General features: G+C 44.9%; 1 protein-coding gene across 4 annotated transcripts in view; it reads right to left on the reverse strand.

The window, feature by feature from the left end:
- Positions 1-13,826, reverse strand: part of PRKAG2 (protein kinase AMP-activated non-catalytic subunit gamma 2) — a 222,932-nt gene that overhangs the window by 47,558 nt on the left and 161,548 nt on the right. For all 4 annotated transcript variants that reach the window (XM_054274314.1, XM_054274315.1, XM_054274317.1 and 1 more), the window contains one exon: positions 632-713. In XM_054274314.1, coding sequence (XP_054130289.1) covers positions 632-713 — 82 coding nt within the window. The remainder of the gene's footprint in view (positions 1-631; positions 714-13,826) is intronic.

A 13,826-nucleotide genomic window follows, 5' to 3' on the forward strand; every position in this document is an offset into this window, starting at 1 on the left:
TTTAGTGCCTGAGAGAGGGAAAAACTTGCCAGGAGTTGCCCTGTGCAAGCAGAGCACACTCAGTGAGAACTGCAGCCCTTCACAGCACGGCAAAGAACAACCACAGAGCGCAGCCACATAAGGAAAATTCAGTGTACAGCTGCTTTGAGCAGATGTATGCGCTGCCATAAGGAGGGGAAGCTTCACTTGAAAGAGCTTCCCATCGCTGCTCTCAAAGTCTATATTTGGTATCGCAGACGTATTCGAGGAGAACGGGTTTTTTACGGGGAGGAGGAGGAGGAGGGGGTGCCGTGAAGGCTGCGCTCCCTCAGAGCGGGACCCGGCCGGCGGCAGCGGCGGATCGGGCACGGCCCGGCGGCGGCACCGGCACAAGGGCGCCGCAGCGGGATCGGCACCGGCACAAAGGCTCCGCAGCGGGATCGGCACCGGCACAAAAGCTCCGCAGCGGCGGCACCGGGCTGGCTCCGCGGCCGGCGAGGCACGACCCGCCCCGCAAGGACACGGCCCGGGCACGGCGCATCCCGCGCTCCCCGCCGGGGATCCCCCGCGCCCGTGCCCCCGCCCGGAGCCCGCCGGCCGCGTGGGTGTCCCCGGCCCGCCCCCGGCCCCCGCTGCCGCCGCGGATTTTTACCTTCATCTTCGAGCTCTAGTTTCTCCAGCATCCCTTCGGAGGCGGCCGGGAGCTGCAAGGGAGCCGGAGCCGCTGCCGCCGCCTGCGGGAGGGAAGAGAGGAGAAGGAGATGAGCATCCAGGCGCGGACTCACCGGTCCCGCGGCGGCATCGGCTCGGGAGTGGCGGCACGGAGCGGGCGGAGGGGAGGGAAGGCGGGACGGCGGCAGCTGCCCCTCGGCCTCCGCACACGCTGCCGCTCGCACACACCGCGGGGGGAGGAACCGGGAGGAGGAACCGAGGCTCGCCCTCCCCCAGCCCGTGAACCGCCGGGCTCCCCCCGGGCTCGCTCCGGCTCCCCGGCCGTGCCTCCTGCGGGCGCCGCCTCTTCCCCGCTCGGCGGGAGCGGCTCCCCGGGCGCCCGTTCACAGGACGGCGCTTCCCGCCACGCCTCGCCGCTCCCCCCTCCCCCCGGCGGAGCGGTTGGTACGTTCCGTTTTGCTGCAGTCGAGCCCGTTGGTCAGCGGCGGGAGGGGGAGGGAGCTACCACTTCCGCGCGGAAAAGGGAGGGGGAGGAGGGGGAGGTTAGTGCCCTGAGAGCTCTGCTGGGGCAGCCGCCTCTCGCAGCCCGTTCCGCAGCCTCGGTTGTTCTCCGGGCTGCCCTGGACTAGAGCGGTGCGACTGAAGGTGGATTGGGGGAAACCTTTTGCTCTCCCTGCCAGTGGGGCTTGGTACGCTCCCGCGCGTTCACCTGCGAGGCAGCGGCGGGGAAGCGGACGGTTCCACTGCGCCCCTGGGGGTGTCAGGGTGTCGAGGGGGTTTCCCCTGTGTGTGACGGGAGCTCCCGCAGTGCGCCGTGCGCTATCCCGGCCCCGGGGTGCCCTTTATCCCGGGATACCCGCTCTGTCCTGAGTACCGCCATTCCGCAGTGCCCTCCTTCCCGAGATACCCGCTTTATCCCGGGGTGTCCTCTGTCGGGATACCCGCTCTGTCTCGGGATGTCTTCTATGTCGGGATTCCCCCTCTATTCCCGGTATCCGCCATCCCGGGGTACCCGCTATCCCGGGGTGTTCCCTATTTCGGGATTCTCGCTCTGTCCTCCATGCCGGGGCACCTGCTCCATCCCGGGTACCCCTGTGGGCAGGGGCACGCTGGTTTCCATGTCAAACAATCCCAGGTTAAGTTACAATTCAGGATCAGCCCGAATGTCTCCCGGGTGAGCGGCGCGGCTCTGCCCGCCCGGAGCAGCGGCTCAAGGACGGGCTCGCACCGCGGGACGCTGCAGTTTACAGGGAATGGATTTACTGCATCACAACCCCGAGCCAGGCTACAGCAGAAGCGAGGAAATGAGGAAATATTCGAAATAGATCCGTCATTTACATTTATTTTGGCGGTGAGGTGTGGTAAAGCTTTAGCTGAAATGCGCAGGTCCCCGCTGGCTGCTTAGGAAGCCCAGCAGGAGCGGTTCGGACACGGATGGATGCTGGAGAAGGGGATAAAGGGATTATTGCTTTGGCAATGGCAGCTGACACACATGGATGGAGCTCCAAAGGAGTCACAGGAGTCGTCAAGGAATATTTTAAACCTGCTGGTCCCAAGGGGAAGCTCAGGCTTCAAAAGTTCAGCAAGCCCTTCAAGGAGGGAGGTTGGATAGACCCAGCACAGCACAGCAATGTGCATAGAACAGGGAAAGATTAAAGATAATGAGAATAAAACTATGATGGGAGAGAGAGACAAAATTTATGGAAAAACAGAAAGCTGTCTCATAATTTCTCAAGTCCAGCGAAGCTTCAAGCAAGGAAACAAACTGCTGGTGACAGCTTTTTTCTATTCCCAAGCTACGTCTTTCTAAGGACACTTTTAAGGATATAGGAGGAAGTGAACAATAGCCAGTTCTTCTTTACTGTAAAGGTCCTTTGAAAAAAACCCTCCAAAATATTTCATTCACAGGTGTATTTTTAAGATGTTTCTAGGATTTCTGTAAATGTTCTAACTGACCAGTCACACAAGATAGCAAAGCAGTTCATATTAATTTATGATATTTTCAGCCTACTAATCAAAATGCTTTGGAAGCTTTTAATTACTTCTGGGAGGTAGCTTTAAAAGCTCTAAATTATTTATCTTCTTTATCGTGTACCTTGATACTGATAAGAGTTTATAACATCTTTTCTTAATCAAAGGCAGAGAAGGAGATGACTTATCTGATTGGAAATAACTGCCATGATTTTGTTTCTTTTCATTTTAATTTACTCCCCATAATTATCTAGTAAGCATCAGCCATGAGGAAATACAACTCCAAGGTTTTTGTAGCTGGAAGTGACACTGAGACTTGAAAGGTGTGCATTGAATTTCAGTGCCACAGAACACGAGATGTTTATAAGAAGTCAGTTAAGCCTATTTCATGCTACAAACCCCAGATCTCACTGCAAGATCAGGGTTTTACAGTGGCAGAACCTACATCCACACCAAGAGTACGATGAGAAACTCAGGATAATAAAAAGGCAGTAATTTAATATACAACAGAGATTTGTAAAGGAAACATGTGCCATCCACACTGCTCAAAAAAGAAACCCAAAGGAAATGGAGAACTAAAGGCTGAAACCCCATCCTTGAATGTGCCTGCAGCCTCAGGATTTGTTTAAACCAATTTTGGAACAAGCTGCTGATCATGGCGTTCCCTTTGCTCCTCGCTTTGCATTCTGGCTCCTCTTGGCTTGTGGGCAACACAGTGAGTCAGAACAGGAAACTGATGCAGCTGAAAACCAAAGGGACTAAAAGAAAAGATTGGGCTTTATCCAGATCAGCTCCTGATCCAAGTCACTGTTTAGTTGTATCAGCACTGGCACAGGAATTGTTCAGGGCAGGAGGGACAGTGGGACCACACCTTCTGGGAACAACCCACTCTTAAGTCAGCCTAAACCATGGTCAAAACACCATCCTGTTCATTGTGGACAGGATTAGACAAATTAAAAGGTATTTTTAGCAGTATTGTCTCTCTAAAAACTCCTTCTGTCATTTTACAGTAGGATTACTGGCTAAAGAAAAAATATTTATTGAAAAGGAGCTGTAATTTCCAAGAGGGTGATATTAAATCTTGTAACATTTCCTACCTGTTTTTGTGGCTATTTGTTTATTTGCCACAGAAGGTTTCCCTAAACTATAACCAAGGAATTTATCCAAATTATGCTTCAAAAGTTTACTCTCAGATTGTGTCAGGTAACCCAGTTTAACTGTTTGAGACACCACTGTGACAGAACAGTGCACACTTGTACCCTAAATATTGCCAGGTGACACAAATGCTAGAGAGAAAAGCTTAGAAGAGAAATATGCCCAAACCCAAAACTGCCTGAGTACATTTTTTCTTTGCCACATTTTTACAGGAAAATTATTTATGCCAAAAATATGGACCTACAACATGACCTTAGTACAGCAGTGGCATCAATCTTTGTAGACAGAAAGAAAAAAATTCAACGGCAAAAGTCACAAAAAGCAGATGTAAAGGATTTCTGGGAAGGCTGGAATGTAAATTTTAATAGGTAACTGCTTACTTTGTCTCTGGCTGTTTTCTTTTGCTTCCTAGGGTAAAGGGAGTGAGGAGTGACTAATACTCTGTGGAAGTAAAATCAGTCCTGTAAATTATAGATGCACTCAGAATGAATACATTAAAGCTTATTTGATAATCTACATTTCTTTTTTCTGATAATCTGGGAGTCCTTTCAGTCCTGTGTCCTACTGAAGGAATCCCATCCTTTTTGGAAGAACATGCCAAGTATTTAAGCCATAGGGGTGGTTCAGGGATGTGAAAAACAATTCACATCAGCAGAAAATAATTTTTTATATAATTTCCTGCCATCTTGCCTTACACTCTTTGGCGTAAGTTGGATTTCTGAGATGTGTAAGACACATTTTAAGCAGATACAGGAAAGAAGGATCAGCAACAACAGTCAAGGTGTGCAACCAAAGCCAAAGCTCTCTCAGCCTCTCTAATGATTCACCCAGATTGTCTGGGGGAAACAACTGCTAAAGGTCACCAGAATATTCTCAAGAAGGCAATAAGATTTCTTTATCTCACTGGAAGGGTTTCAGAGAGGTTCCACAGAGGTCTGTGTTCTGTCTATCATCACTCTGTGTTTCCACTGATGACTCAAGGAAGAAATAATGAATAACCTGACCACATTTTCAAATGACTCAAAGTGACTCAATGGTAAAAGAAGCTGCTGTTTTAGGGACAGCCCTAGAACTTGAAATAATCTTGAGAATTGCTGCAGTGCTTTGAAAAACAGGATGCACTTTGATATGGGTAAGTGGAGTGTGTTATACAATAATCAAATGCAAAAATAAAGTGGGAAAGGATGGACTTCCAGCAGTCAGGCAAGCAAAAACTTGGGAGTGAAGCTAAATGTGAGACTACAATGTCAGTTTCTTGGAAAATAAGAAAAAAAAAAATCACACTATTTACAAATGTGTTATAGGTAAGACATGGAGCATCTGTGCTACACATTCCCTGGTTAGATGCCAGCTGGGATACTGCATTCAGTTTTAGGGATTAAACTCAAGAATGAACTAAAAGAGTCTAAAAAAAAGGTAACAGCAATGATCTACACATTCAGAAAACATGACCTGTAAGGAAGGACTTGAAAACTTCCCAGTTTCCTCATCTACAAAGGGGAAAAAAACTCAAATAAAAACCCCACAAAAACAACAACCCCCCTCCCCAAATAAACCAAACTAAAAAAAAAAAAAAAAACCCAAAGAAACAAACAACCCACCCCCAAAAAACCCCAAAAAACCACAACACCAGAAAAAGAAGACTGAAGTAAAATACCTCAACAGTCTCCAGACATGGTATGTTTTTGCAAGAAGAAAAGTGATTAACTCTTCTGGGTCCACTGGTTATGGGATGAGAAGTTATCTACTTAGCCTTTAAAGAATTCTTAGGTTGGACTTTGGGAGAAGTTTCTGAGTGTAACAGAAGTGAAGCACCAGCACGTTTTGCTAAAAAAACCTCTAAAATCTCCATCACAGGATGTTTTTAGCAATGGATTTAAAACCCCCCCATTTGTTTATTATTATTTCCATATAGTTGATTGTGTTGGTGGGGGGAAATGAATTTTTAATGTCCCTTCCAAGCTTGTTTTTTTTTAGTTTATATTTTTGTCCAATGTTTAAAAAAATACATACAGTCTTAGTATGGTAATTCAATGAGAATTCTTTATATGTATGTTATGTACAAAACCCAGTTTACAAACCATCTATATAAATGTAAATTTTCTTTTTCCCCTCCCTTCAAAAAAGTAGCCTTAATTCTGAAATAGAAATATTCTGAAACAAATATTGTCTGAGTAATGTATAGTATGTGATAAAGATTACATATTAGTTTTTGGAGACTGTGTAGGAATAAAAGTAATTGTGCTGCAAATCACAAGTCTGTGTGGAGCAGACTTACTCAGGCATTGCCACAAAAATATTACCTGTGCTTTATTTAAAAATAGGCATTTCCAGGTAAATTCAAGGCTGCTTTTCTCTTTCCTGATGGCTTTAATATGGATATGCTGGGGTGGCACCTGCACAGCTCAGCAGTAAAACTGAGTGCCCTTCCCAGCACTTTGGAAAAAAAAAAAGGCCACTTACCTTATAAAACCTAATGGATTGAAGAGCAACAGAAGGAATTCCCATCTAAATGCAAATAAAGGCAAAGCCATTTTGAATGCAAGAGTAAACTAGGAATGGTAATTTTCCCACCATTTGCCACTGCTCCCTACTACAATTACAGTTCTGCACAACTGAAGTAGTTAGCAACTCTTCTCCTGATGAGCTGTCAAAGAACAACTTGCAGTTTTTCCCAAATGTATGTCACAAATATGTTTATTCTCTTGCAATCTGTGTGAAATTAATTTAGAACACTTCCTGCTTATTTTTGCTTTAATTTAACCTGGGTTGTAAAGTGGAAAAGGACAAGTTACCAGGAAAAAGAAAAAAACCCCAGGTTTAATCTGCTGGTTAAACTGTAAATTAAACTGCTACTTGTTTTTTGCTGGAGTGTGGTAACTGATATGGTGGGTTTGGAGCACTGGGATCACTGAGGCTGAGGTCAGGATCCAAGCCTGGATCCCTTGTGGATCTGAAGGTGCCACCTGTGTGCTGCCAAGGCTGCAGGGTGGCAGTCCCTGAGGGTGTCTGAGGACACAGCTCTGGTCTCACCTCCAAAACCTCAGAAACCTCGGGGTGACCAGGGCAGCTGGGCAGGAACTGTAATTTCCACCATTTATTCCAAGGAAACTGCTCCAAGCACCAAACAAAGCAGTAAGGAAGGGGATGCCCCATACAAAATACTGGATTGGAGCTTTTATTTCCCATATCCAGAAGGAAAGTGATAAAAATTGCTTTAGTCTTAAAAGGCTTTTGAAATACCAAATGCTATAATCACATCTGTGCCTAGCATGTGGAAATGAAGGCGGTGGCAGCTCAGATTTTACCATTTATTTAGAACAAAGTAACCAAGCCCCATAAACCAGCCTGGCACTGACAATGTCCCCCAGTGAGTCCTTTCTGGGTTCAGCTGGGTGCTCTGTCCCTAAGCTGATAAACTGGGGACACAACTGTCCCACAGCAGGTATGAAAGTGAGGGAGCACAATATAAATATAAATATAAATATAAATATAAATATAAATATAAATATAAATATAAATATATTTGATTCTAAATATTTTTCCTGTATGTACAGTGAGGCTGAAGAAACTCTAATGATTTCATTTAAAAACAGCTCAGGCAGAGCTTGCCACTGGATAAGAACTCTACCCTGGAAGGATTTTTTTACTTCATCCCAATCTGATCAGAATATGACTCTCTCAGTGGTCCTGAAATACAGGACCCTTGGGAAATACAGGTCCCTTGTGGCATGAAATACAGAACAAGTGTATATTGCTTTTACATTTTATAACTAGCAACCAGCGTCCTGCCACAGGTGTCCTCCCACATAACAGCTATGATATTAATTACTTTACAGAGTTAATTATTACTGATAAGCAGTTGGAGATTTTGGTAGGTCAAATGGATAACATAAATGTAACAACAAGCAATTTTAGCCAAATCCTAAATAAATAACAAAAATAAAAAATAAAAACAAAAAAACCCCAAAACAAAACAAAAACCAAACCAAACCAAACAAAAACCCTCAAAAACAAACCAATGGGGAAAAAAAGAAAAAAAAAAAGAAAAAGAAAAATGGAGTGCATGCTGCATGAGGAAAGATGACAATGGATGAAAAATGGACAATCTTCATTTCTACTAAATCCTCACTGCAATACTGAGTGTTGGAATCTGCTTACCCTGGAGATAAATGGAACAAAGGTGCAGAGAGATTTCACATTTTTAGTGGTGAGCCCTTCCTAAATATTTCTGCATGGAAATGAACTTGAAGTTTAATCCCAGTGAGTTTTGTTCCTGACTTAATTGCGAAACAGAACAGATTTGCAGAACTTCCTTTGATCTAGCAGCAGAAACAAAGAACCTGTGTTGCACACAGTGTCCTCCAGCTCCTCAGTTCAAGGCAAAGAAAAATGGTCCCAGTGAGAGAAGAGTTAAGCACTTCTGAAAAATAAACTTCAAAGAAAGTCAAATATGAAGGAATAGACAAGATCCCAAGCTAAACTCCTAGAGAGAAATCAAGGCAGGAGTAGGAAAGAGGCAGGATTTGTTTACATAACCTCTAATCTGTGGCTGTGTCTGATCCTGTATCACTCTGCTACTCAGATAAGGTGGAGTTTGGAGTCAAGAATATCAGAGGCATTCTCTAGACAAGCCCTTGTGGCCAACATTCCTTCCTCAGATTACTCATGTTGGGTATAGGTGGAGTCCAAATCACAATTATCAGTGTGACACATTATTAATCAAACAGCCACACAATTTAAATTCTGTCCTTTTGAAGAACTTTCAAAGAAGTCAAGTGCTTGTTAGGAGCTAACCTGAGTTTGTTATGGATACAGATGTTACAAGTGTTCTACCTGACTGCAAACACAGGGATGCCACTCAGTTTTAATCTCTTCCAGAATTTTTAAGTGTTCTTGTCTTAAATATTTATTATTGTATATGATCAAAAAGACACACTTCAGCTGTTTTTACACATAGGCTGGAGTGCTCCTTGGGTTCTTTGAAATAGAACCAACCTCTCATCACACTCAGGGGCTCAGTTGAGAGCAAGAGGGAATTATTGCTGGAGAGAGCTGCAGCAATCAGGTACTAATCATGATTACAGTAGATATTTTCCTGTGAAAAATATACATTAAAAAAAAAAAGCAAACAGAACATTAAGATACTACTAATGGTAGAACACAGGTAAACATTCACTAATTTCAAGTGAATGGGAAAGAAGAAAGTGAGCCCACATGGATGTGTGTCTGCATTTGCTGGCATTGAATACAGGATTATTCATGTTAGTTAAAGTTATGCACTTACTTAAGTACTTTAGCTGGATTGAGGCCAGAGTACTGATGAGTAATCTGCAGAACCGAGGCCACTGAGAATAACAAATGAAAAAAAAATACTCAGAGCCAAATCTGATTTAAATAAACACATTTACTATCTACCATTTTGCTTTCTTCAGCTCAGTGTTATATTTCAAAGCTCAGTCATGGGTAGTGACTTCACTGAGTGAACACTTATTGCACCAGCTTTCAGTGATATTTTTTAAACTTAAAATGAAACATGTTTCCCCTAAAAAAGTCTGAAATTAGGTGATACTACACTTAAGGCTTGAGTAAACATCACAAAATTCTAGAACAGAATTGTAGTCTATTGTAGCCATGATATTTTCTGAAAAATCCTTTCCTTAGGATTTTTTCTCCTGAGAAGCTGAGAAGCCTCAAGAAAAAAATGTAAACAATGATTATCTGCTGCTGTGGAATGCAACAGGTGCATCTGTGATTGGTCTCATGTGGTTGTTTCTAATTAATGGCCAAGCACAGTCAGCTGGCTCAGACTCTCTGTCCGACACACAAACCTTTGTATTCATTCCTTCTTCTTCTATTCTTAGCCAGCCTTCTGATGAAATCCTTTCTTCTATTCTTTTAGTATAGTTTTAATGTAATATATATCATAAAATAACAAATCAAACCTTCTGAAACATGGAGTCAGATCCTCATCTCTTCCCTCATCTCAGACCCCTGTGAACACTGTCACAGTCTATCATCAAAATGTAATTTTAGAATCACAGAATGGTTTGGGTCAGAAGGGACCTTAAAGATCATTTTATTCCAACCCCTGCCCTGGTCAGGGACACTTTCCACTAGACCAGGTTGGCTCAGAGCCCCATCCTTGAACACTTTCAGAGATGGGGAATCCACAGCTTCAAGCCCAGTGCCTCACCACTCTTACAGTAAAAAAATTATTCCTAAAATTTATTTTAAACGTTCCCTCCTTCAGCTCAAGACCATCTCCCATTATCCAATCACTACATGCCATTGTGAAGAGTCTCTCTCCAGCTTTTTGTAGCCCCTTAAGGCACTTGAAGGTGCTCTCAGGTCTCTCTGAAGCTCTGTCCTGTCCATCCTGAGCAGCCCCAGCTCTCCCAGCCTGCCCTTCCCACAACCATCAGCACTTCCGAAAGGCTGAAATCAGATCTGTCAAACCAGGGCATCAGATGTAGGGCAGAGTTACAAAGGTGCTTTTCTGAGAAACTCAGACAACCTTCAGCTCAGAGCTGAGTCACCCACAACCTCAATAAACCTTCAAGAAATTGGCAGAGACCTGGGCTGAACAAACACCTCCTGTGTGCCACGAGGTGCAGCAAGTGCAGCTGAACAGAAAAGGAGCAGCTGCTGCAGGTGGCCCCTTTCTGCTGGGCTCAGCACATGAGGATCCCAGGAGGGCTCCGCAAGGAGCTTTTGGGAGCTCTCTCAAAGAGGCAGGCAAAGATAACAATGTCTTTTTTCCCTGCAGCTCTAGGAGGACTTTGAGCACTGAGGAGAACTTCCTGGTAGCACCTGGGGTTTGTGTGTTTGCATTAGATTTCGAGCCCACCCCAGAGGTGACAAACTGGAGGCATGGGTGCTACCAGGGGCCCCACTCAGGCTTGTGAGCCTCTTATCTCACAGGAGCTGCTATTAGGCACAAACAAACCAATATATTCATAAACCTCCTTCAGCACAGACACTACAGTTGGCCTGTGATCTCCAAGTAAATTAATTTTTGACTAAAAGCTGTTTTTCAGATGGCACTGAATGTGCATAGCTTGAGGAACCTGACCCTCTTCCTGAAGTCATTCCAGATGTACTACTGATCACTCCAGGCCTTGTTTTTGTGTGCTGCTTCCTTTTTTTTTTTTATTGTTATACACAAAAGAAATCTGCAATGACAGCTCACACAATGGATTCCTTCCTTCTGCCATGCTTGTTTTCCCTTTTCACAGCCCCTTAACTGCATCCTTGCCAAATTCCAGGTGCAGTGAAACCAGACTGCACTCAGTGGTTTGACACCCCCTGGAAGGACTGAAACAAGGCCTGTGCTGAGCAAGAAGCCCATCAAGCACAGGAGCTCAATGTTTCAGGGCTACAAACAAGATCATAAAGGGACCTGCAAATAGTGCTGAGGCTTTTCCCTGTATTCCAGGAAGTGGAATTGAAAAAAAAAATTGGAATTATTTCCACACTAAGGGATACACCGCCAGCCAGCCAGCCCCATGCTCATCTCCCTGCAGAGCTGCTAGAAATGCAGATACAAAGGCTCATTCATGGGCACTGGGTGCTTTCAGTGTGGAAATGGCAAATGCTGGGGTCACTGCACCTAACCTGAGATGCAGATTGAGTCTGTAGTGAAATGTCTGAGAAGAGCTGAAATTATTTCTTGACATGCCTCCCTGGGGCTCAGAAGAGCAGCTGACTTCACAGAGATCTTTTGTGTAAATCTTGATGTGCTCTGAACACAGGAGAGCTTCCTGGCCACAGTACAGCCTGCAGCATGAAAGCCTGTTGCTACAAACTTTAAACACAACAGATTCTATCTATGCTTAGCTTATCTTAAACCACTTGCAGCTCCTGTTCAAAAAATATCTGAGTTATGTAGAACTTTTTAATGCATTTATCACTGTAACATTTCTGACTTAGAGCAGTGTAGTCCCATTTTTTTTTATAAATGGGAAACTGAGGCACTGGGAGACCAAGTGACTTAGGGCTGCACAAGTGATCTCTGATGGGGCAGATGGTTGCAGTCAGGGGTCTCTGATCAACTACTGGCACTATTTTTCTCCTCTTCAAACTCTTGCTTTCCTTAATGACTCTTCAACTAAAACATTCATTCAATTCCATTATTTTTTCCCCTGAAATAGCAACAGCCAAATCCTGGAGGGCATGAGGAAAAAAAAAAAACCCATCTACTTCTTCATAGTGTAACCTCTGTACCCATAAAATCTTTGATGATGGAAGCAACTGCTTAATGACCAGCTCATATTGTACCACAGCCATGCCCTCATGGGAAAAGGAAAGCAAGTTGGGCACTTTCTGACTTTCTGTGGCAATGATTTTGTATGAAGAATTGTGTGCCAGCAATGAGAGAAATGATTGTCCCTCTGTAGTCAGCCCAGGTGAGGTCACACCTCAGGTGCTGTGTCCAGTTCTGAGCCCTTCACAAGAAGAAAGACATTGAGGGGCTGGAGCACATCCAGAGAAGGGCAATGGAGCTGGAGAAAGGTCTGGGGAGTGAATTCTGTTTGCAGCAGCTGAGGGAGCTCAGGGGGGCTCAGCCTGGAGAAAAGGAGGCTCAGTGAGACCTCCTCACTCCCCACAGCTCCTGCCAGGAGGGTGCAGCCAGCTGGGGCCAGGTTCTGCTCCTGGGAAACAGTGACAGGACAAGAGGCCAGAGCCTCAAGGGGCATGGGGGGAGGTTCAGTTTAGACATCAGGAGGAATTTCTTCATGGTAATGGTTGTTAAACATTGGAATGGAGGCCCAAGGAGGTGGCAGAGCCACCATCCCTGGAGGTGTTCAAGAACTGACTGGATGTGGCACCAGTGATCAGTGAAAGATCAATGATGTCAGAGGTCTTTTCCAGCCTGAATGATTCTGTGTTCCTCACAATGAATACAGCCAAGAGATCAGCTTTGGCAGTGTCCTGTTCCTGTGTGCAGGATGTCTGCTGGGATTTGCTTTTGTTTCTGGCAGCCTTAAAGGAAAGGGTGGGACAGGGCTCAGGTGTCCTCTCTCATAAACCCTGTCTGCATCAGGAGCTGTTCCCATGTACACAAGGAGCTCCATCCCAAGGTAGGACACACCATGAATGTTCCCAAGTAAATACAATCCTGACACCCACAGAAATGCCAGACACACAACAGCAGGCAGAGAGCAACCTTCCAGCTGCTGCTCTCCCTGCCACTCACTCAGCAGCAATTTCCCATTGTCACCAAGATCTCTCCTCTCCTCTCCTCTCCTCTCCTCTCCTCTCCTCTCCTCTCCTCTCCTCTCCTCTCCTCTCCTCTCCTCTCCTCTCCTCAACTCTTTTTTTATCCTCTGTCCTTCAGCTTCCTTTCTCATATTCATTACCTGCTGTTGTCATTTTACAATATTTTAATAGGCCATAAAAATTGCACAAAGACCCTGATCCAGCAAAGTGCCTTGACACACACACACAGAGCTTTAAGCGCTCCAGTACTGTTGACTCCAACAGAGCTACCACTGTGCTTAAATCCAACCACACTTTTAAGTGTTTTCCTGGATCAAGGCCATCCCCACACTGACATCAGCCAGAACAAAGCAGCACCTGAAATTCAGCAACCTAAAAACACAGCAAGCCCAGCCAAACCCAGTGCTGTAACCTTCAGGTTACCTTTCCTCAGTGCCTTCTGTCACTGCCACCTCTGTTATGGCTACACATGCACTGGAAGTCGTGTTTGGGAACCACCCTGCTTAAGCCAAGGCTTTCTTACAGTTTTAGAATTTGCCTGGCCTGTTTTGCCAGATCAGGCTCTTGGACAATAAGGTCCCCAGGGCAAAAAGCATGTTTATTTTTCTGCTTGAATCATATGTGCTCATATACCACAAAACAGCAATTGGTAACTTTCTGTTCAGAGGTACAAGGAAGAAGATTCTCTACATACCACAGGTGACCTGATTTGTGCAGTTGGAAGTGAAAAAATATGATAGATCAAAATTTCAAAAGTCCAAGGTATTAACCTTAGCACTGGCATTTTACTGTAACCCTAAACATGCAAAAAGACTCAAGTAATCCCT

This window comes from Melozone crissalis, unplaced genomic scaffold (assembly GCF_028551555.1).
Source record: "Melozone crissalis strain CALT ecotype California unplaced genomic scaffold, PUWL_Pcris_2 ptg000016l_1, whole genome shotgun sequence".
Lineage (NCBI taxonomy): Eukaryota > Metazoa > Chordata > Aves > Passeriformes > Passerellidae > Melozone > Melozone crissalis.